At 42.6% G+C, this 23,373-nt stretch overlaps 3 protein-coding genes across 11 annotated transcripts in view; 1 reads left to right on the top strand and 2 right to left on the bottom strand.

The window, feature by feature from the left end:
- CDH23 (cadherin related 23) overlaps positions 1–23,373 on the top strand; it is a 555,581-nt gene that overhangs the window by 405,552 nt on the left and 126,656 nt on the right. For both annotated transcript variants that reach the window (XM_043519492.1, XM_038408394.2), the window contains 5 exons: positions 17,994–18,054; positions 19,066–19,214; positions 20,805–20,940; positions 21,596–21,984; positions 22,086–22,187. In XM_043519492.1, coding sequence (XP_043375427.1) covers positions 17,994–18,054; positions 19,066–19,214; positions 20,805–20,940; positions 21,596–21,984; positions 22,086–22,187 — 837 coding nt within the window. The remainder of the gene's footprint in view (positions 1–17,993; positions 18,055–19,065; positions 19,215–20,804; positions 20,941–21,595; positions 21,985–22,085; positions 22,188–23,373) is intronic.
- On the bottom strand, positions 4,214–13,335 carry C7H10orf105 (chromosome 7 C10orf105 homolog). 8 transcript variants are annotated; one of them, XR_006282923.1, is made up of 4 exons: positions 12,143–13,335; positions 11,553–11,711; positions 9,379–9,476; positions 4,214–5,434 (listed from the first exon to the last, which is right to left on the bottom strand). XR_006282923.1 is itself a non-coding variant. In XM_038408398.2 (4 exons), the coding sequence occupies exon 4, from the start codon at positions 5,427–5,429 to the stop codon at positions 5,010–5,012; it is 420 nt and encodes a 139-aa protein (XP_038264326.1). In that variant the 5' UTR covers positions 5,430–5,434; positions 9,288–9,476; positions 11,491–11,711; positions 12,143–13,335; the 3' UTR covers positions 4,214–5,009. The 8 variants fall into 8 exon arrangements, 7 of the variants coding, with proteins under 7 accessions (XP_038264326.1, XP_043375449.1, XP_043375447.1 ...); XM_038408398.2 differs by having other exon boundaries at positions 9,288–9,476; positions 11,491–11,711; XM_043519514.1 differs by having other exon boundaries at positions 9,375–9,476; positions 11,491–11,711.
- Positions 20,934–23,373, bottom strand: part of VSIR (V-set immunoregulatory receptor) — a 70,871-nt gene continuing 68,431 nt past the window's right edge. The window contains exon 8 of the mRNA XM_043519507.1: positions 20,934–21,090. Coding sequence (XP_043375442.1) covers positions 21,002–21,090 — 89 coding nt within the window. The 3' untranslated portion in view covers positions 20,934–21,001. The remainder of the gene's footprint in view (positions 21,091–23,373) is intronic.

The raw sequence follows: 23,373 nt of genomic DNA, 5'->3' as shown, positions 1-23,373 counted from the left end.
AATACATTGTACTCCATCTCTGCCCCTGCTGCACTGGCCATACCCTCTGTACCAGGAAGTGAGGAGCAAGTGGTATAAAGCTCCCTGTGCAAGTTTTTCAGGGCTGAGCATTCTCCCATACAAGGGGAATCCTCAGTTTCCCACATAGACCTGACTACAGGCTTCTTTTGTGCCACTCTGAAAGCACAAGGGAATCTTGGTGGGTGCCAAGGACTTTCCTCCCATCTTTGTAACCAGCCCTCTTCCTTCTGGAGGAGCAGCCACAGCATTAACTTTCTGCTTCGGGGTAATGTAGTGATGCTGTTCAGACCCCCTGCGGGAATTCATATAGTCTGCGCAATCCCATAACTTAACCCTATTTTCATTCATTTGATGGATTTGCTCTGGATGAGCATAGACTGGCCATGCTTTACCTTCAAAATGTGTTTTATTTTGTTTTTCCTAATCAAACTTGGCAGGCCCCTGTCTCATCACATGGATTTGCCCCTTTTGATGAGTTTGAAACAAAAATATGTTTGCAAATCAAAAGATGTTTTTAAACAGAAGGAACATACATGCTTGACAATTGCCCTATGTTTATGCAGAAACTATTCTGATTGCCTGTCTTTTGATGATAACATATTGTGGAGCAACGCAATAATAACTAGAAAACAAAACTGAACCTGGTAGTCACGGCTTTCCTGCAGAAGACAATACAGTGTTTTCTAAAATACTCCCTGAAATGAAATGCACATGAAAGTCTGGAAAGGAAAGAAGATGGTAACCCCAGAGAATTTGCCTGTAAAACAGGCTTTAATGACCTTCCAGGAAAGCTTGTTTTCCCTGAAACAAAACCAAAGGGAAATGAAATACATTAAACTGGGTTTAAATAATGTCAGAGTGATGATATAAACAAACCCAGGAAACAAATAATTTTGTCAGGTTTCAGAGTAGCAGCCGTGTTAGTCTGTATTCGCAAAAAGAAAAAGAGTACTTGTGGCACCTTAGAGACTAACAAATTTATTTGAGCATAAGCTTTCATGAGCTAGAGCTCACTTCTTCGAATGCATTCAGTGGAAAATACAGTGGGGAGATTTTTACACCTAGAGAACATGAAACAATGGGTGTTACCATACACATACCAGCCATCACCTTCAGCCCCCAACTAAAACCTCTCCAACGCATCATCAAGGATCTACAACCTATCCTGAAGGACGACCCATCACTCTCACAGATCTTGGGAGACAGGCCAGTCCTTGCTTACAGACAGCCCCCCAACCTGAAGCAAATACTCACCAGCAACCACACACCACACAACAGAACCACTAACCCAGGAACCTATCCTTGCAACAAAGCCTGTTGCCAACTCTGTCCACATATCTATTCAGGGGACACCATCATAGGGCCTAATCACATCAGCCACAATATCAGAGGTTCATTCACTTGCACATCTACCAATGTGATATATGCCATCATGTGCCAGCAATGCCCCTCTGTCGTGTACATTGGTCAAACTGGACAGTCTCTACGTAAAAGAATAAATGGACACAAATCAGACATCAAGAATTATAACGTTCAAAAACCAGTTGGAGAACACTTCAATCTCTCTGGTCACTTGATTACAGACCTAAAAGTGGCAATGCTTCAACAAAAAAAACTTCAAAAACAGACTCCAATGAGAGAACCCCACTGTTCCTCAGACGTTCTTGTCAACTGCTGGAAAAGGCCCGCCTTGATTATCACTACAAAAGGTTCTCTCCCCTCCCCTGCTCGCCTGCTGGTAATAGCTCACCTTAAGTGATCACTCTGGTTACAGTGTGTATGGTAACACCCATTGTTTCATGTTCTCTAAGTATATAAATCTCCCCACTGTATTTTCCACTGAATGCATCCGATGAAGTGAGCTGTAGCTCACGAAAGCTTATGCTCAAATAAATTTGTTAGTCTCTAAGGTGCCACAAGTACTCCTTTTCTTTTTGCAAATAATTTTGTGGGTTTAGTTTAAAATAAATGTTCACAGCTGAGTAAGTTAAAGAAGATGCATTCTCCTTTCCCTTAATGTTTCCCCGTGTTTTAAATTATGTGTCATGAACCCTTCGGGCTAAATGAGTTCCTAGCAGTTCTCATTGTTCTCAAGATGCTAGGTGGAAAGAGTGCGTCTCCATTGCTAGGCACTGAGCACTTTTGAAAAGATGGCCACTTCATTTAAGTAGCTAAATGGGAGCTGCCGGGTGTGGAGCTTTTTGGAAAACCTGTCCCTAAGATACAAATGTGCTATTTTTATTTATACTGCTCTTTTTAGAGAGCTTCTTTGTAAAAGGGAAGGCAGATTACTGTGCTAGTCATATGTCCTTCACAGCAGAAATGAGGGGTTTGTCCTTGCACAGCCAACTTGCCAGTGGTTGAAACCCTCCAGAGGCCCTTTTAATGCATTCACAAGCATGTTTACCTGATCCTGCTGCTTATTTATTGAAGCGGTTTTTCAGTAGAGATTTTTTATACATATAAACATATAACAACGTACAGATTGTATCATGGGGATGAGTACATAGACATTACATGGTGAACAGAGAGTGAGTACAGTGGAGCTTATTTAGCACGCACCTGTTTAGGAATAGGCCAGCTGAGAGAAAACATTTTCCATGCATAAACTCCAAACCATTACAGAATTATAATGAAGCCCCAGTTCCAGAATAAACCAGCTAAAAGAATAAGCTTATAAGGGCACAAAAATGTAAAATCCAATAGAAAACATAAAGGAATACATCTGCTTAAAAGGACTACACATCAATTCAGGAAATACACTTCTGTAATAGATTTACCCTGGATCACTCATCTTAGACGCAGTGTTAGCCAGTGAGATTGTTGCTCTCTTGCCCAAGTCATTTGATACAGATTTTACATGACTTACCCAACTTTCTTCAAAAGAAACCAAGCAGCACCTTCTAAAGGGGGAGGGACAGCTCAGTGGTTTGAGCATTGGCCCGCTAAACCCAGGTTTGTGAGTTCAATCCTTGAGGGGGCCATTTAGGAATCTGAGGCAAAAATTGGGGATTGGTCCTGCTTTGAGCAGGGGTTTGGACTAGATGACCTCCTGAGGTCCCTTCCAACCCTGATATTCTATGATTCTAAGCTATCTGTGAAATCTTCCCATGGGTGTCATTTGGACTTACCCCTTTCAGACCAGAAAACAGCAATCCTGAATATTTTAATTGCAATATTCAAGACACATATTAAAACTGAAGTAACACCACTTCACATCCTCTTCCACCCATCCTCAAGCTCCATTTCTCAGTGCGTCCCAGAAAGGGACATCGTTAGTGGTTAAAAGACAAAAGATCCCAGGGACACCCATGTTAGAAATTCTCAAGGCTTCCAGCAGAAATGCTTAGAATAGCATTTATTTCACTTTCCTTACTAGTATTAAAGGCTAGTGCTTAATGCAGATGGTGCAAATAAGTGAGCCCTCAAGAAAATGTTTGAATTTGGTGAATATGGGAGGAGGAGGGGAGTTAACGAACTCCCTATTCTCTGTGACCTAGAGAGGGATCCAGTATCCCCACTAGTTTTTTCACTTCTTTGTCTTCTCCCTCACAAAGCCCAGGGGCCCTCCACCACAAAGTGTGCTCAAACAGCACCCTTTGGAGCCCAGCTTGTATGTCCTTGTTTTAAAATGGCACACGTGTTGCAAGTGAGGATTGAAGGACATTATTGTTTCCTAGAAAACATCCAGACTGTCACAATGTCAGCAGGTTATGTTTTTACAAAAGGTGACAGTGATGTATCACAGCATTGTGGGGTGGCATTAGTGGGGGTGGGGAGATGTGACACGGTGGCTCAGCATCAGACCATGACCTGTTTGTCCCAGAGAACAAACTTTAAAATGGTGGCAGCCCAAGTGCCACTTCTGAATCATCCATTGCTGAATATTTGAAGGGAGATCAGGTCTGAATGCAAGACCTGCAAGGCACTTGCTCCCATCACTTCCTTGCAAATTCAACACAGTGCCTAGCACTGGATCTGTTTCCCTCCAGCTGTACTGGCTCAGGATATATACAGTGAACTGAACAGGACCACTTAGCCACAGTCCCACACCTGACTTACAGGGACCATGTGCTTTTTCATAAGTAAAACAGTTGCATTTGGGGTCTTTATCTGACTTTGGCAAAACCTTTGAGAGCTTCTATTCTCCATGAACTAAGAGCTGTAATGACTAAGGCCTGGTCTGCTCTAGGAAATTAGGTCATTACAACTATGTTGCTTAGGGGTGTGAAAAATCCATACCCCTAAGTGACAAGTTAAGCCGATATACCCACCCTGACTCTAGACAGCACTGGGTCAATGGGAGAATTCTCCCATCGACCTAGCTACTGCCGCTCTGGGAGGCATAGTACCTACACCAATGAGAGAACCCCTCCTGTTGTTGAATGTAGTGTCTTCACTGAAGCCCTGTAGGAATACAACTGCAGAGGTGCAGCTGTGCCACTGTTGTGGTTTACATGTAGACATACCCTAATGCTTCTGTTTGTGAACAGAGGACAGATATTTTAACATCAGCATGTGCACCCCTTGGTCTTTATATTAAAGGAAATGGAGGAAAAACTTCAAACTACCAAAATTTGGAGAAATAGATACCTTAACCCCAGGGAGACACTTTCCAAGGAGCCTTAGAATTAGTGATGCCTTCTGTCAAATGCTTTCCCTAGCAGACGTTGCTGGTCTTATGTCATTCACTGCTGGTTAGTTCCAGATTGTAGGGCCCCAAGAAACAGTACCACATTGGTGTAATCTGGTTTCATCAGCTGGTCTTTACAAATTTCATGCTTCCACATTGTGGGCTGTGGGACTCCTTTAGAGATTTCCATAGGTTTGGGAATTGTTGCCACTCTGCTCTCCCAAGGTCTCTGCCCTGACTCTGTGCTCTGCAAAGTGGTATTGGACAATTTGAGATCTCATTGATAGCAGTGAATGGGGTGTTTTGTGCAATGAGGTGAGTTGGTTTTTGCAGCGGAATGGTGGAGAAACAGCTGTCACATTTTAGTGGACTCCATAAAGTCCCAGTCCTGGGTGGCTGGTGGCATTCTTGAGCAGGTCCCATGGTGCTGTGAGACAGGCTGGGTCCGCCTGAAGCTGTTTATGGAACGCCTTAGGGAGCCCAGTCGCTTCCAGAACCTTAGCTGTGGTTCACTGGCATCCTCTGAGTGGTAGGGCATGCACTCATGTGGCCCATAGCGGGCCTGGTCGAGTGCTGCTGGCTTGCATAGAGTGACGAAGATGAGACAGGTAGCCAGGAGGAGAAAGATGCAGATGAATGCAATGATAATAGGCAAAGGGTCTGGCTTCTCCCCTGGGGGCACGGGACTTAGTCGGACCAACTTGGTGGTGGTTACAAGGAATCCAAGGATACTAGTTGTTGGAGAGGTCTCATTCCCAACATCCTCTGTGTTCATCTTTCCTGTAATGCAGAACATTAACAGAAATAAGGTGATTTAAACTATTACCGTCTAGAAGCGGTTCCATAGCTGTTGTAAAATTGACTGATGGCCTCAGTCCACAGAGGTGTGCACATCACCAACACCACCCTCATGACTGGTGCCAGTTGGCACTGACGTGAGTAACATCAGCAAGAAGGATGACGACTTGGGATTAGAAATGGAATGACCTTCTTATCCTTAGAGGATGGTTCCTCCAGAACTGGGCTGAGGCACATCAGTGGGCCAGTGTGTGAGATTCATGTCATATATAGAAAAGGAGTACTTGTGGCACCTTAGAGACTAACAAATTTATTAGAGCATAAGCTTTCGGTCACGAAAGCTTATGCTCTAATAAATTTGTTAGTCTCTAAGGTGCCACAAGTACTCCTTTTCTTTTTGCGAATACAGACTAACACGGCTGCTACTCTGAAACATGTCATATATGTGTTCCTTGGATAAAGAGAAGACTTCAGTTTGCCAGGCTGCCAGCCCAGCGCCTTTCACCAGTACTAAAATGTACCTAAAAACATGATGCAGGAAGCTTCCACTGGCCCCAGTAAAAGTGAGGGTAGGTGAAGTTTTCATGAGGCCCATCATCACATGGGCAAAGTGCACATCTTCTCGTTCTACTCGTAACTCTGACACCTTCTAACAAGCATCTGGCTTTTTATTTTTAATCAATTGAATGACCCTGGCTGATAGTCCAGAGTTTGGACTCTCTAGAAATGAAGTACAGGGCTGCAAGTCTGTGTCATGAGGTTATGGAACTGTTTGTTCCAATACACCAGTAGGGACAGTGCAACAAAAGGTGGGATTTAGATCTATTAAATACGATTTCTGTGCACTGAACTAAAATACATATATATAAAACAACTGAGCCCCCTGACAGGAATATCTGTTAAAGGGAATATATAGCCACATATTGGTATGTGGAGCAAAACACACCCCTCCCGCATTGCCCTGGGTAATTAGCATGTCACATCTCTAGTGCTGCTATTCCAATGGAATTCCATTATATAAAGCTCAGCAGCGAAGTGCAAGTAAGGGAGTACTAGAGCTGGTCGAAACATTTCCATCAAAACATTTTTAAACAGAGAGAGAATGTCTTTTTGATTCATCAGAATTTTTCACCAAATATAATTGGGGGGAGGTTTGGAAAATTTGGGGATTGTTTTCAGTGAAACTCCAGAAAATATTGCTACCAAGGCCATTCTAAAGGCATTTAGTACAACCGTGCAGCTATGTGAACTCATTCTCAAACACTCATTTTAATATTCAGACATAGTTCTTTTCATCACTGAGCTGCTTGGATTTTCAAGAAATATAAGGGTTGGGTAAATATTTTTAAAATTATTATTAATTGGTTTATTATAATTATATTACAGTAGTCCTGAGAAGCCCCAACACAGTCAATAATACATGAGGCCACATGGTGAACAAGGAGGAGGAGAAAAATCTTGAATAAGCAGTTCATCAAGTGAGGACTGTCTATCCTGTGCACTGAATGGGGCAGGGTTGCTGTGGAAAAAAATAGTTTGTGATCATGTCATTTAAGACTCTCAATAATGCATATACACAGGCAACCTTAATTCTGGCATTTTCTTGATTTTGAGTGCTAGACTTTTTGCAAACTTAATAATGTTATTTTAATGTAGTTTTATGGATAATGTCCTTGTTTTTTTAAAAAAAAATGCAAACTGAAAAAACAGAAATTCCACCATGTGGCATCAAAATGACACTCAAGTGCATTGTCAGTGGGGATGGATCAACCGCGTGGACCTGAAGTAACTGATAGCAATAATAGGTTGTCATCCAATATGTGGACGAGCAGAAGAGGGAGATGGGACTCTTTGCCAGGGGGTTTCATAGCTATTACTGCGATTTTTTGAAAGGCTTATAACATGACCAAATCAAGACAGATTTCCATGGGGATGGCAAAGGCGCAATCCCTGACAGAACAGCCATCTCCTGCCAAATTTCAAGTCCCTGCTCCAAAGGGAAGCTAGAGCTTTTCAAAGAAAAGATCTCAAGCATTTAATGTGAGCAAAACAATGTACTTTTCCGTAGCCTCATTCCCAGAAATGGCTGACCCATTTTGGCTGAAATTTTCCAAACAAATTCAGTCTGAGGCAGACATCCAGTATGGAAAATGTCAGCCCAGATGGTTGAAGTTTGACAAAGTTATAAGTAAGTGAAAACAGGAACTTTATAATGCAAAATGCCTGGTACACTTAATAATAGGCAATGCTGCCCCCTGCCTTTAATAAGTAAGACAGACAAAAGAAGTATGTTATCCCCATTTTACAGATAGGGAACTGAGGGACAGAGAGATTCTGTGGTTGTCCAAGGTCACACAGGAAATCTGTGGCAGAATAAGGAATTGTACCTAGATCTCCTGATCCCATTCAATGCCTTAGCCACAAGACTGTCTTTTCCTCTCTTTATCTTTAGAACCCTGTTTTTCATATCATGCTAATGAGTTAGTTTCCTTCACAATTTTTACACTTTAGCCAGCTTATAAAAAAATTTCCCCAGCCATGCCCCTGACACTGAGGACCAGTAAAGAAGTTAGCTTAGGAGCAGCAGCTCGATATCACTCAGGAAATCCCCCATGCTAGTGGGATCCTTCACCAGCCATCTAAGCCAGCTTTATTGTTGCTTTGAATTGCCAGAGCAGTGCAAAGCAGGCATAGCTGGGCCAACATCTGGCCCACAGATAAGAATTAGGCTGCAGTTGGTGGTTTTCAGTGGAATTGCTAGTAGCCATTGATAAATAGGCAACTCCCAGGTGTAAAAGTCAGTGGAGGGACTTAACTATACAATGAATTTATCCAAATGAAAGCTGAATCAAGCAACATGCACAGAACAATATAGGATATTTCCCACATATATCCTTGATGGTTTATCTATGAAGCTAACATTTAAATGGCTGTTTTTATAGAAGCTTGAGGCTTGTACTGTTGCAACAGTCATGATGGACAGTTATCAAGGTGGCTGTAGAGGAGCTATCCAACTCAGTCTAAATCCCCATTTCTATGAGAGAAGCAGGAAAAGGTGAGTGTACTAAGTCATGCTTACTTGCAGCTTTTAGCTTAATCCCTACATCCAATATAGCAAATCCATTCTGCGTGTGAACTACACTATATCCTGACACCAGTGACACTGAGAGTTGGAAAAATATTCTACTGCATATTTCTACAAAGATTAAATCACGATTGCAAAATGTTTGCTATGCAAATACTCTAGGTACTAGAATGGCACAATATGCAGTCATAACATTTTTAAACGTGAAAATATAAAAATCCACAATTTTTTAAATTGCCTATAAAGTTTTAAGGCATATCTATTACTCATAATAAAAAAGACAACAGCATTTTACATACATACACACTCTCTCTCTCTCTCTCAATCATTAAGCAATCACATCATATTCCAGCATTAATACTGACTTAACCAACCAGTCCCTCCCTAAAAATACTTGTGGCTGACGGTGTCTATTTAGTATGATGAAGAACATATGGAGAATGACCAGACTTCAGATTCAATGTACACAGCTATAATTCAGTCCCCCTGTGACACTGTGTCAGAATCTCATTCCCCTGGATCGCTTCTTAGGCCCATTTATCTTACTAAATGTCATGTTAGATCTGAGGCGGTCCCTTCCCCCATCAATGGAAGCCTTTTTTCAGGTTGGTAAGATATGTGTTTGCTTTTGTTTCACCCTCTGCCCTTCCTGCACCTTCTGGTGGTGATTCTCATGAAAGAGGTTTATTCACAATTATTTCAGATGGAGAAACTGCCCTCAATACATGTAGGGAAAAGCCACCACATTACCTGTAGTTTCCAAAGTTGCCCTGCTGCAGCCAAAACAGCTCAGACTTCACTTGGAGAGCTCCAAGAAAACCACATGAACCGAATTACCTACAAAGATCAGATTATTTCCTTTAGCACGTGGCAAAGTGAAGGGTCAGAAGTCCTCTTCACAAAGTTCAGATGTGCTTCTGGAGGTTTCCAGCTGCCTACCTTCAGTGGAAAGATTTTTCATGTTAAAAAAATGTAAACTTTCCGGACTTCACACCCCCTCACCCTGGCATCACTGCAGTGCTACCACAACTCCATTGGAGAAGTGGCAGAGGGCCCCCCAGGGATACCACCAGCATTATTGTCAGTGTTCACCGGAGAGTGACCCAAAGCACTCCTTTCACACGGCCTTAGTGTCAATTCCATTCCCAGCCATTCACGGGGGGTAAGGGAGGTTTTGAGTCATGTCCTTCTTCACCTGACTGAGTCAGTTGGGAATCATTTTGATTTCCAGAGTGGTATTCTCAGCATGATTCACAGGGTTCTGGCTCACGTGAACACTACCAGAGATTAGTCTTGCCAGCTCTTGTGATTCTGTTTCAAAACTTGCAATATTTGGTATTTTTTCTTTAGGACCCAGTCCCTGGATTCAAGTCATTACATGAGAATCTCAGCTTTCAAAAGAAAGAAACAAAGAAAGGAAGGAAGGAAGAAAAAGAAAATTTCTAGCCTTCACAGTTGCAGAGCCAAGCTTGAAAACATGAACCCATGTACAGCACAGAGGTTCAAAAACCAGAAGGCAAAGAAAAAGAAACCAAAATGTGTTAGATTTTAAGCCAATTTCATTTGTGGAGTCCTGTCTCAAGAGCTTTGAATTCTTGCGCTTGACAGTATAGAGTGCTGCACAGCCAATATCCAGTACCTCAGGCTGAGAATACACTAAGGGATTTGGAAACATAAGCAATGGGAAGTCCTAGCACTAGCAGCTGTAGGCCATATCTGCTCTTGGCTGTCCTTGCAACTCCACTGACTTGAATGGAGATGCTCCAAATTTACACTGCTGTAATTGAGTGCATTTGGCCCCTGAGCTCTGAACTGACAACTTTGTGCACAGTCTATATTGCCGTTATGTCTATTTTCCTCCACTTTAATATCCACTCCCAATTTAATGTCCACCGTTATTTTCCTGAGACCGTGTATTGATTTCCCTTCTCCCATCAAAGCCTGCTGAATGCTCATTCTAATCCACAGGTAAACTAAAACAGACTCACAAGTCTGGGAAGAAATATTCCTGCTCTCTTTCTGCAGATCCTTCCCATATCTCATCACTTCCTCCCCTAATTGCTTGTACCTCTCTCATCCCATCTCCAGTTGCATGCCCCTCTCTCTCTCTCTCTCTCTCTGAGATAGTGTTGCCAGAGCCTGGACCCCAAAGCAAGCTAATGCTGGGAACTACTGTGTGGTACTCACTAGAGTGAAGGACTTCCCATATTAATGGCTTTCAGAGCAGGAAGGGGAACCTCCCCCATATACCACATACTAAGCGGGACACTTTGATATCACACAAAGTCAAAGGCCTTCATCAGTTCACTGTTCAATGCAGGAGGAAATGGCTGCTCTGTGTAACAGATAGATTCAGGCCAGCGCTGCAGCTAGCAATTTGAAATTAGTTTTGTACTACTGCTGAGCAACTTGTCTGATATATATATAAAATTGGCATGTATCCATTTGAATTGAAAGTGGAATTCAATCCAGCCACATATGCAACTAGAGGTGGCAAATAATTTAGAATTTAATTTCTTTTTTGTAAAATCTCATTAAATTAATTGGATAAATTATTCTGTAAATATGTTAACAACGTATTTGCCCAGCAGTATTTTTAAAAATACTAGCCACTCCATTTCCCCCAACCCTGCCTGCACACCAAAGTTGCCATTCTGTGATTGCTCCCACAGCAGGCACAATTAGCTAGTGAAATCCAGCAGTATTAATAAAAGGCCTGTTGAAGAACAAACAATCTGCCAGTAACCATACAAAACATTGTCCCTATCTGATTAAATATGGTATGAAGAGACTGGCATATGCCCATGATTCAGATTCAGATCACATCTTTGTTGCACACAGATGAAGATTGTGAAGGGTTTCATTTTGTAAAATGTTCACCACAAAAGTGAAGAAGTCATAGTTTTGGAACATAATAAAAAATTGAACAAAAAGTTCCTCTCCTCGGTCTCACCAAATAGCAGGTCTGGGATGGGTTTGTGCATTTTTGCAGCCGTTTTCACAAGTTCTCATCACCTTTTCTGATCTTTTGCTAGAAGAAAGTCGTTCTCAGTTGCTTGTGCACTTGTGACTCAGTGCTGATGGAAAAGGGCTTTCCTCTTCCCTTCTCACTGTATCTTGAAATTGGTGAACGCTAGGAAAGTGTCCTCGGCTTGTCTTAATATGGAAAAGAAACTGCAAAAAACCCAAACAAAAAACCACCTTTTACCTGTCTGGAGAAGGATGTAAAATTCAGTGGCTCAGTTTTGTACTAACAAACAAAGTTTCAGAAAACTCGGTCTTTTAGTACCTAATCAATGCAGAACAATCACTTAAAATATGTTTCCCTTTGACTAATCTCCCATCCCACTGCCCAAAAACCCTACCTGCAGACCAGTAAGTGATACATTCACAGAGCTGTTTCCCTCCTGGATGGAGACAGTAATCATGAAAGATCAGGTTTGATTGTGATCACCTTATTTTAGCAGCATCCCAGATCATCTCACATCCTCATGCCTTGGCTGCTTTAAAGCCTTTTGCTTTTCTCTAGATCTTTGTGAAATCAAACTTGAAAGATGGGAAGAGGGGATAGGCTGTCCAGATTAGAAGGACCTGAGAGCACTGACCTTTTCCTTAGAAGCTGTCAAGAGATGCTGCATAACACAGGCTGCAGGATAGCTCTTCAGAGTTAGCGCAGATCATTGATTGATCATTTTCCCCCTTGTGTGCTCCTACAGCTGCTGTTATCTTTTCAGAACAATCCCATGAGGCTGCAGCCGGTCCCCTGGCTTTGTACTAATACTCTCACTAATACTCAAGCTGCACAGGGCTGTCTACCTTCTCCTGTCTTTTCCCTCTTGCTGCTTGCCCTTCCATAGCTCTCTCTTGTCTTCCAGACCCTTACTTCTTGGGGGAGGGAAGAGGGGGGTAAGGTAGGATGCAGGGAGAGATGGCAGCTAGGATGGGAATAGCAGGAACAGACAAAGCCAAAACAACTTAAATGAACCAGCCAAACCTACAGAGCTCCTGCACTTTACAATCAACAAACTCGTTTGGTCATTCCTTAGGTTTGTATTGTTTTTGGAGGTTTGGATGTAGTCCCTTTAGGGAAGGGATATTGGACTAAATTGTAATTCTTTGAGCAGCTCTCACCTTCCCCTGTGGAAAGTCTGAATGGTACAGTCTGGTGGCTAGATGCTATTCACTGAATGCCAGTTAGGTTACTCTGGGAGCCAATTTGGGATCAGCAGCTGGGGGAGGGGGAGGAATGGAAGCAGGCCTCTTTCCTTTGCACTCTCTTCTTCTCTCTCAAACACACTTTCTCTTCTACTCTTTTCATTCTTCTATTTTTCTTTCCTCAAAATAATTCCCTAATCTTTCTTTGCTTTTTCTTTCTCCTGCTTAACTCTCTCTCCTTTTACTACCTGTTTTTGGCCTCTCACTTCTGTCCTGTATCTATTGGTCTTTTAAAGGTAACCTGCAAAAGGGAAATTCTTTGTGTATTCTTTCTGCTTTTTGATATGCAAAGAAGCCCTGACAGTTTTTTTTTTAAAGGCGTCTTTTCCCTGCTATCTACTTTAGCATTACCGGGAGTATCTCATCTTGTCTTGTCAGTTTGTTCTGGAGCACTCACCACAGGACTGGCTGCAAAAGAAGGAATGTTGTATCTTTCAAAAGAGAACTTTTCTCCCAAGTGTTTCCACCCTTTTGAATTAAATGGGTTTTAACATTTAAGCAGTCCAACTAAATAGCCCTACCCCCTCACCTGCTCAGCTTTGTCTGTTGTTACTTGTGATGTCCTAATCCTGCTGCTTCTCCAGTCAGCAATAGAATCTTTCAGGAGAGAACAGGGAAGACTAGATCTAAATTTCTCATGTAGAAAACAGGCAGAAAAAGTCACAAATAGTTGTTGGCAAGTTGCCTTTAGCAGCTTTAAAGCAGGATTTTCATACTGTAGAAAACTTTAAAAATCTATCATATTAGGAAAGTGGATTTTGGTTTGTGCCTTTCCTACATTTGAGAAGTATCAAATTTATTTGGGCCAGATTGTTCCACCTTCACTCCCCAGGAGTAGTAGCTTACTGCACAAGTAGCTTTTGTTGAAATCAATGGGACTATATGAAGAGTAAGATACTACTCAACATGAATAAGGATATTTGAATCTGACTGTTTGTTTAACCAAATATTTCCCCCTGCCCACCTTCCATTCTCCTTATTCCTCTGCTTAAAGTCCATAATGCTGGATTTATTGCTTCAGTCATTTTAGTGGCATTGCAAGCACCTGATTGCGACTTCACCAGAAGTTCCAGCAGAGAGAGAAGCTGGGCAGTGCAGCCAAACAAGTTTATTGAAAACAAGTAGCTTAACAAATGCAGATGGAAGCCAATCGCTTTAGAGCCAAAGCTTTCTCTTTTCACCTGCTGACCCATTTTGCACATCTCCCTGCAGGGCATACCTGCCCTTGTGGCTTTATCAAATAACCTGGGATGAGCTGTGAAAAAACATCCTGTGCAGAAGGTGGATGAGGAAATCTTTTTGGGTGGGATTTTCACCTTGGCCTAGGAGATCTGGATGCCCAATTCTAGTTAATTTCTATGGGCTCTGAAAATCCCACCTTTTTGTCTTCACTGTAAAACTGAAATCTTTTTCTCGTTAAACACACCCACTGCATGGCGGCCCAAGGAACTGCATTAAACTCTGCTAAGAATCTTTCTCTTCTTCCCTTTCCTCTGGTTTTCCTCACCACTGCCTCTTCTGACTCCTCTCCTTTGTTCAGCTTTTCTGAGAAGGGAGCTCCAGCATCTTAGAAGGCAAGCTGATATCACCACATAGACATTCTGGATATGCTTAGGAATTATCAGCCGGTGGACATAGATCTCTGATCCATACTGCCCTCTATTTTATCTGGTTTGTAATATCCAGGCATGGTAACAGAGAGCCAATGCAATCCTGTCCCAGAAATGAGCTCACAGACTTAAAGCCTGATGGCACAGGCACGTTAAATAGTTTGCTTGGCAGGAAAGTCAAAGCTGCTTGCAATGTGAGCTTTTCCCCCATGTCATTACTAATTTGAAAATGGTTTCAGGTCACCCCAAAATATGCTATATTTTACACACTTTTCACTAGGAAATAGGTCCCCTTTTCAGACCAAATGAGCTCACGGGTACATAAAAATGGACCCAGATCAAGCTAAGGTGTGTTTTGAAAATTAGACTATGCAAGGGTAGCTGAGAAGGCAGCAGAGTGCATTGGCCAGCCCTTTGCCAGCAGAAAAACTAGCTTTGTGCTTGCAGCTAGAAATGTCTAACAATTGTATTTTTCTCAGCATGGAGAAGAGGGAATGGGGGCACTTTGAGTTGTGCTATAAGGTGCGTCACTGTGGGATATGGACTGGACAGGCGCTGAGGAGGAGACGTGGGTCTGAGTGTGACACAGGAAGGATGCTGGATGATTTGAGGTTGCGGGGTCAATATTTGCAAAAGTGACCACTAACTTGGGCTGTCTTTACTTTTTTGGGAGTCCCATTGAAGGCACCTAGGACCCAACTTTCAGAGGTTCTGAGCCTGTGCTTCCCATTAATGTCATTTAGAATTGGGGCTGCTTTGAAAACCAGCCCAAAGGTGTCTGAAGATGGACACCCATGAATTACGGCACCCCAGTGTAGTGACTGCTTCTGATCATTTGGGCCTTACATCTGTTTTGCAACAGGGAAAATAGAGCCCTTTGTGTAATGCCATTTTTGGAGTTTTTGTTGCAAATCCCCTTTCTGCTTTGTTAAACCAGAATATTCAGTAACATTTTCAACCAAAACATACAGCCTTGGCAGAATAAACCTTTATACCTACATGGCAAAACAGCTCAAGAAAAATGTTTGAGAAATTCCCCAAATTCCTGTGTATTCATGCATTTTTTTTACTTCAGGCCTTTTTTGAAAGCAGTAGCCACAATTTACACTTGTTTTTCCTCTGCATATTGGGAGAAGAGGGGCATTTGTTTCTCTTCTTGAAAGGAAATTAGAAAATTTTGATTCATCTGGGGCAGGAGGCATGAGACAATCATACACTCCACCCCCTCAGTATCCTGCTTGAAGGCTGCTAATGGCTGTGGTGTTGGCAGATTTGCTGTAGCAGCTCTGCAGGTCAGGCAGAGGCGGGGCAAGAAGGATGCTTGGGGGTGGGTTCCTGGAAAGTGCTCATGAGGAGGGGAAACCCTGCAGTGTTCCGTAGAAACACCAGGTGGACCCATTATGTAAAGTCTCCCCAAGTGTGGCAACATTTCATTCAACACTGTATACCTAAGACATAGGAATTATCCTTCCATGATACATCCAGTCCAGTAACTTGTCTCTGATACTGGCCAAAACCAGATGCTTCAGAGCATGATGCAAAAAAAACCCCATAATGGACAATTATGGAATAACCTGCCAAGAAAGGACATTTCTTCACAATCCCCTCAACTAGGGTTTGTTTTTGCCCTAAACCATAAAGGGTTATATTGCCTATATATAGCATAATATATATAATATATCCTACCTAACGTAACTGTGGATGGTCTCATCATCTACATGAAGCTTTAATGAAAGCTCTATGATTTGAGTCCAAAGGTTGCTGGCTCTCTTGCATAAATAGTATTTCTTTCTATCAGTTTTAAATTTTCTGCCGTTTAAGTTAATTTAATGTCACCTTTATTTTGCATTATGGGAAAGGTCAGGTGAGTGCTCCTATTTACCCTTTTCTGTACCATTCTGTACCATGCTGTATACTTCATTCATTCCCCCTCTTATCATCCCCAGTCTAAACTAAGCAGCCCTGGTCTCTCTTCATCTGGTCATTCTATGCTGATTGTCATTTTTGTCACCCACCTGAGCACCTTCTCTGTTTCTGCTGTATCTGTTTAGAGATAGGTTGACCAGAACTTAACTCAGTACTGCAGGTGATGGCATACCATAGCCATATATTATGTCATTATAACATTTTCAGTGTTCTCTTCTATCCTATTGTTTATGTGTATCCTAACATTCTGTCCGTTCCTTGACAGCAGCTGCAGCACATTGAGCAGAGGTTTTCATTGGGCTGTCTGTAGTGACACTCAGGTCTTCTTTTTCCCAAATCATTAGAGCAATGTGCTGGAGAAATTCAACTTATTTCTTCCAGTGTGCATTTCCTTGCATGTGTCAAGAATAAATTTCATATGTCATCATGCTGCCAGTTCCCCAAGCTTTATTAGATCTCTCTGAAGTTCTTTGGCATCTTCCCTAGTCTTAGCTAACCTAAATTACTTTGTGTTATCTATAGATATTTCCCCCTTTTCCAGATAATTAACAAATGTGTTAATGAACATCAGTCATGTGGAACCTTGGGGTACCCAATTAGCTTAGGCTAATTATATATATCCTAGGACTGGAAGGGACCTCGAGAGGTCATCTAGTCCAGTCTTCTGCACTCATGGCAGGACTAAGTATTAGATCATCCCTGACAGGTGTTTGTCTAACCTGCTCATAAAAATCTCCAATGATGGAGATTCTACAACCTCCCTTCTTAATTTATTCCAGTACTTAACCACTCTGACAGTTGGGAAGATTTTCCTAAGGTTCAACCTAAACCTGCAGTTTAGCCCACTGCTTCTTGTCCTGTCCTCAGAGGTTAAGAAGAACAATTTTTCTCCCTCCTCCTTGTAACAACCTTTTATGTACTTGAAAACTTATCATGTCCCCTCTGTTTTCTCTTTTCCAGACTAAACAAACCCAATTTTTTCAATCTTCCCTTATAGGTCATGTTTACTAGACTTTTAATCATTTTTGTTGCTCTTCTCTGGACTTTCTCCAATTTGTCCATATCTTTCCTGAAATGTAGCACCCAGAACTGGACACAATACTCCAGTTGAGGCCTAATCAGCATGGAGTAAAGAGGAAGAATTACTTCTCGTGTCTTGCTTATCACACTCCTGCTGATAAATCCCAGAATGATTGCTTTTTTTGCAACAGTGTTACACTGTTGAGTCATTTAGCTTGTGGTCCACTAGGACGCCCAGATCCCTTTCTGCAGTATTCCTTCTTAAGCAGTCATTTCCCATTTTGCATGTGTGCACCTGAATGTTCCTTCCTAATTGCAGTACTTTGCATTTGTCCTTATTGAATTTCATATATTTACTTTCTGCCACAGGCAGAGCAGACCAAGGAGCAATGCTTCCTCACTGACAGTACAGAGCACCAGAAAGGTCTATCCATACACTTAAAACTTAAACCACTGGTGAGTTGAGATTTCCAGATGGGACGGGCACCTCTGATTCTGAACGCATTGGGAAATAGGGACATTTAAAGATGTGCCCCTGTGACGCAGAGGATTTTGGGGAAACAAGACAATCCTGTGTATCTGAGGACTTTTGCTTTTGGCCTTGCATAAGAGCAGAAGAATGAAAGAGCTTCTGATACAATCTGAAAATCACTGGCCTTTACTGGCTTCTTTTTTCTTTTTGAAGGTGAAAGCCACAGATGCAGATGAAGGTGTTAATGGGAGAGTGTGGTACAGGATTGTCAGGGGTAAGTCTAGGTGCCTGTTTGCAACATGGAATTGTGTGTCCATGTGATTTGTTTAACTGAAGTTTTGCTATCACCTTTTGGCCAGATAAGCACACTGGCAAACTTGCATGATGTAACTATTTCATCACATTTTGACCTTCTTTGGCCTGCCCTACAGCTACAGAAACACCTCTTTCCCTATGTATTAAACTTCATCATTCTCTCCCCCATCTGTTTTAATACTTATGCTTGGAAGAGATAAGTCCTTGACAATTTGGACTATGCTATGGTAACTGTATTAGACTGCAATTACACTCTAGTTGCATTGTCGTTTTGGTTTTTGATACCTGCAATAGCTATAAGATAAATATTGTTACCTATATCACTGAGATGGGTGACAGCATAATAATGTAGTTAATGCACCTAAATTCTAACAACATATGTTTTAAATATGAATCCAAAGGAGTAAGGATAAGTAATTGCATGTTGATGTAAAACTTCCCGATATATGAATTAGTGGTAGTTAGCTCTCAAAAAGCACTGCTCCAGTGTAATTACCCTGCATTTACACTGACCCATTACAGCCTGCTCCACATTACTACCTCTTAAGCCATTTTAGGGAATTACTGTGATATGCAGCCACACAACATATTTTTTTAACTTGTCACAACCACATTTTAGAGCCTTGATTGGGCCCTGCAAAGGGAAAGGAAGTCTCCTGAGCACATTTTGTTGAAAATGCTTTCATTAGTATAGTTTCTCGGTAGTGTGGATGGGGATTAAATTCTTCTTGTTAAACCAGCTTTAAAGTTGTTCTGAGTTGTGCTTAGTATGGATGAGGCTTGGTAATCAAGGGCAATGAACAAATGCTATGGGGATGTATGCCCATTCCAGTAATTAATAACACAAGTGTCACCTCTGAGTCACTTTTCCACAATTCTACTTTGCTGCATGTGGGGATCCCAGGATGTTTGTTCCACTTGGAAAACTGATTGATATGTACTTTGTTATGTTTTGTTTGTTTACTGATAGGAAACAATTACAACCACTTTCGGATCAACCCCAGCAGTGGGCTGGTCATGCGGGGTTTACGGCACTTGGACAGAGAAAACAATTCCTCCCATGTCCTTGACGTGGAAGCCTACAACAGTGAACACGGATCAATGAGGAGCTCCGTTAGGGTAAGGACATCACTGAGGTTAAGGTGGAGGGGTGCTTCAGAACCAGTGAGGAGCTACATCAGAGTAAGGTTGGCACTGGGTGAGTGAGGGGGATCAGCAGAATTGATGAAGAGCTCATGCCTGGGCCTATAGTAACAAGAGGGCAATAGTAAAACCAGACAAAACTTTGTGAAACGTGTTTTAGTGCAAAATATTAGTGGTTTCATCAAATGTTGGTAATTTCCACTCATTGCGGTGCAGTGTCAGCTGAGATGGAAATGTCAGCAAAGTGCTGCAGAAATGACTGATGGAAATTCTATGGGTATTGCTTTTGAGTGGAGGATATTTTTCTGTGCCATTTCATAACGTAATTAGGCTGAAAATTGGCAAGAGAATCCTCAGCAAAGGGAATTTTTTTCAAGCTATTAGAAATGTGTTATGCTAAATTTATTTAGTTACAAGTTAGAAAAAAGAAGATACATAATCACTTCAGAACACAATATGCATACACAGACAACATGATATTGAAGAACTGTTTAACTGTATGGTTACATTTGCCCAATATTTGTCCAGGTATGGAAATTTTCCTCCTCCTTTTTGAATGTACAGTCTTGCTTACTTAGCTTCCTTCTTCTATTTTCACATTGTAGCTTTGTAAGGTAGCTGTACTCTTGATCTGTCTGAAAATACAGGTGTGTGGCCAGTGACATATTTAAATAAAAAGATCTCAGTAGTAGTAATATTCGTTATAGGTACAACTCCATTCTTCTTGAAGGATCCCAAAGAACTTCATGATCCAGGCCCCAATCCTGCAGTCAGGTCCATTTAGGTGAACCTCTGTAGCATGCAGACCCACTGACTACAGCAGAGTTCTGCATGGATGCAGGAATCTGCCTATGTGGATGCAATTATAGGATTGAGGCCTATATACAAACACCACCATTCAACTGTGGAAGAGGAGGCCAGGAACAAGCTATCAGATAGCCAGTCTACAGCACACCTTTCGTGGAGAAAGTATATTTTGGTCTACACACTGGAGTGGACCGCAACACTTACAAAATTTAACACAGGATCATTAATGCCTATGTGGCACAAACAAGATCTCACTTTTTAAGGTCTCGTCCCGCTGACTCTCACACAGTGAAGTGCATAGAATTCAAATTGTGTCTACCTCAGAAGGAGGCAGGGCTGAGTCAACTCTACCAGGATTTGAACTAGTGGTTGCCATCTCCCCAGCAAATAAAGCAAACTCACATAATTCATAAATGTGATGACGAGTTGGCAAAAAAACCCACTAAATTGGGCAACCACTTTATTACTATTATTAACTTCCCAGCTATATTTTTTTTCTTTTTATTGGAATTACGTGAGATGGACTCATGGGGGAATGTCACAATTTGTACTTGTAACTTCTCCGAGTGGTGTCCACTGAAGCGGGGAGTGCTTGTGTATCTGTGTTCTAATAGTACTGGTCTGTGGAGAGGCTCCCAGTCCTTGAAATGCAAGAGAGCAGCTCCTTCTGCCAGGGAAACCTCTTTCTCATTGTTTTCTTCAGGACAAATTCTAGGCAGTGTGCAGTACACTAATGGTTTGTTTTGGGGATTCCCCCAGGTGATAGTGTATGTGGAAGATGTAAACGATGAGGTGCCTGTGTTTACCCAACGGCAGTACAACCGTCTGGGGCTGCGAGAGACTGCAGGGATTGGAACTTCTGTCACAGTTGTCCGGGCAACAGATCGAGACACAGGTAAGAACGTTGTGGTGAGCTGCAAAAATCTGCCACCACTGCTCCCCAGCCTCTTGTGGGATCACATCATCTGTCTCTGGTTGTGTGAGTGGATTCTTGCCTTTCTTTCCCCACTCTTGATATGGGAGTGTGAAGGATGCAGATTAGTGCCTGAAATAAGAGAGAGGTTAGGGAGACTAAAGCCTGCAGCTTCTGACCAGTTCAGTTCCTCTGATTTGGGATTCTTTTACTCCAGACCACAGAGAGGCTAGTCCATTGATAGATGGACATTTAGCCATTGCTTTGTCCCAAGCTTTCTCAGGAAAGGGAGGAGGTCTGTCATACCATCTCATTAGTACCTTTGGGCAGTTTAGAGGGAAAAGTAACTGAAACGGTAAAAGAAATGATAAAACCAGCTGTGCTGTGTGTGAGGTTAACCGTCTTGGCTTAAAGTGCTTTGGCTAACTCAGATTAAGATGGAACATTACATTCTGGGACTCGGGCTGCACTTCCATATTAGATATAAGAATATCTGTAATCTCTTTCATTTTAAATAGATTAGGGGCACCTCTCAGGCTTTAGCAAGTTGACCTGCTGGGCAAAGTTAGGGGTCCTGTGGCCTTGTCTGCTTCTCTGTGAAGTCCAGTCTAACTCTGATAATTTGTTCCTCCCCCAGGGAATGGAGGTCTGGTGAATTATAAAATCCTGTCTGGCTCTGTGGGGAAGTTTGAAATTGATGAGAGCACTGGCCTCATCACTACCATCGACTACCTGGACTATGAGACAAAAACCAGTTACCTGATGAATGTCTCTGCCACAGACCAGGCACCCCCCAACAACCAAGGTTTCTGCAGCGTCTATGTCAGCCTGTTGAATGAAATGGATGAGGCTGTGCAGTTCTCAAACCTCACCTATGAGGCAGTTATCACAGAGAACATTCCCACAGGCTCAGAGGTGCTGCGCGTCCTGGCACGCTCCATTGACAACCTGAACCAGATCACCTACAAGTTTGACCCCAACACCAATACTCAGGCACTGTCCCTGTTCAAGATCAATGGAATCACTGTACGTAGCTAACAATGGCCGATCCGGCCAAGGCTTTAGGTGATTGAGCAGTAAGCATGACATGGGTATTCACGATCTTTGTCGTTGTTTGTCCCTGGTAGGGTGTCATCACAGTCAAAGGCCAGGTGGATCGAGAGAAGGGGGATTTCTACACTTTAACAGTAGTGGCAGATGATGGAGGACCAAAGGTTGACTCTACTGTGGTGAGTGGATTTTAGCTGTTTTCACAGTAGTCCTTTATCCTAGACCTGGTACAAGCCAAACAAGAGCTGACGACACGAAAACATCCTCTTATTTCTCTTGTTTGGGAGGGAATACCCCAGCCAGCCATCACCACCTCTCCTTTTGAAGGGTTTCCTTTTGTTTCTTACTTCTGACCCGCTTAATCTTTATCCATCTACCCAGAGTGCAGCTGCCCTGCTGGGCAGGGCCGCCAGAGGGGGTGGAGGCAATTTGCCCCAGCCCCCACAGACAAGGCAGGGGCAATTTCGGCAACAATTGGTGGCAGGTCTTTCAGTACCTCTCTTCCTCTTCGGCAGCACTTCAGCAGCAACTCAATCACTCCGCTTCAGTCTTCTGCAGCAATTCAGCGGTGGGTCCTCCTGTCCTCTTCTTTCTTCGGCGGCACGACTTGGGTTTTTCTTTTTTTTCTTCACTGCTTGGGGCAGCAAAACTAACTTTTTTTTATGGAAGGGGCCCCCGAAATTGCTTTGCCCCAGGCCCCCTGAATCCTCTGGGCAGCACTGCTGCTGGGAAGACAGACTACAGTGGCTTCCTCGGAGGCTTGCAACTACAGCTTCCTAAGGAGCTAGCACTCTAGTAGTTTTGCAACTCACAATCTCACCTCTCTTCCTCTCCAATTCCCCAAGGGCCAGGTGAATGTCCACTGTAATGTGCCTGGTCTGCAACCATCCAGGTACTTTCAGATGTGCATTTTCTACTAAACACGAATCATTTTTGTGGTCGTGCTCCTCTTCTAACAGTACTAAGACTGGGGGCTCTGCCGTGGCAGCATCATGCCCACCACACCACCATAATTGGGGTCTCCACCATGCCAGCACAGTGCTCACCATGCTTCCAAGAGCTTTTTCCCATACCAACAGAATGCCCACACACTATAAGGATGGTCACAGAACCTTCTTGTTTTCCCTTTTCTCTTTGTACACGCCTTCCTCTCTCTCTCTCTTCCTGGCAACTCTCTACAGTGCTATCTCCTGAACTCCTAACTCATGGGTTGTATGGTGAGGTGATTGTCAACCTGAAGTTTCCTTGAATAACCTCCGTGAGGTCTCTTGGTTGGGACCTAGGCATATAGTCTTGATCTCACTCCCAAACCAAGCAATGCACTCTTACCAAGCCCTCCAGAAAATTAGTGAGTACAAGAGCCCT

Source organism: Dermochelys coriacea, chromosome 7, assembly GCF_009764565.3.
Source record: "Dermochelys coriacea isolate rDerCor1 chromosome 7, rDerCor1.pri.v4, whole genome shotgun sequence".
In the NCBI taxonomy this organism is placed as follows: Eukaryota; Metazoa; Chordata; order Testudines; family Dermochelyidae; genus Dermochelys; species Dermochelys coriacea.
Note: the sequence above shows the minus strand (reverse complement) of the source record. Positions and strands in the feature narration are given on the sequence as shown.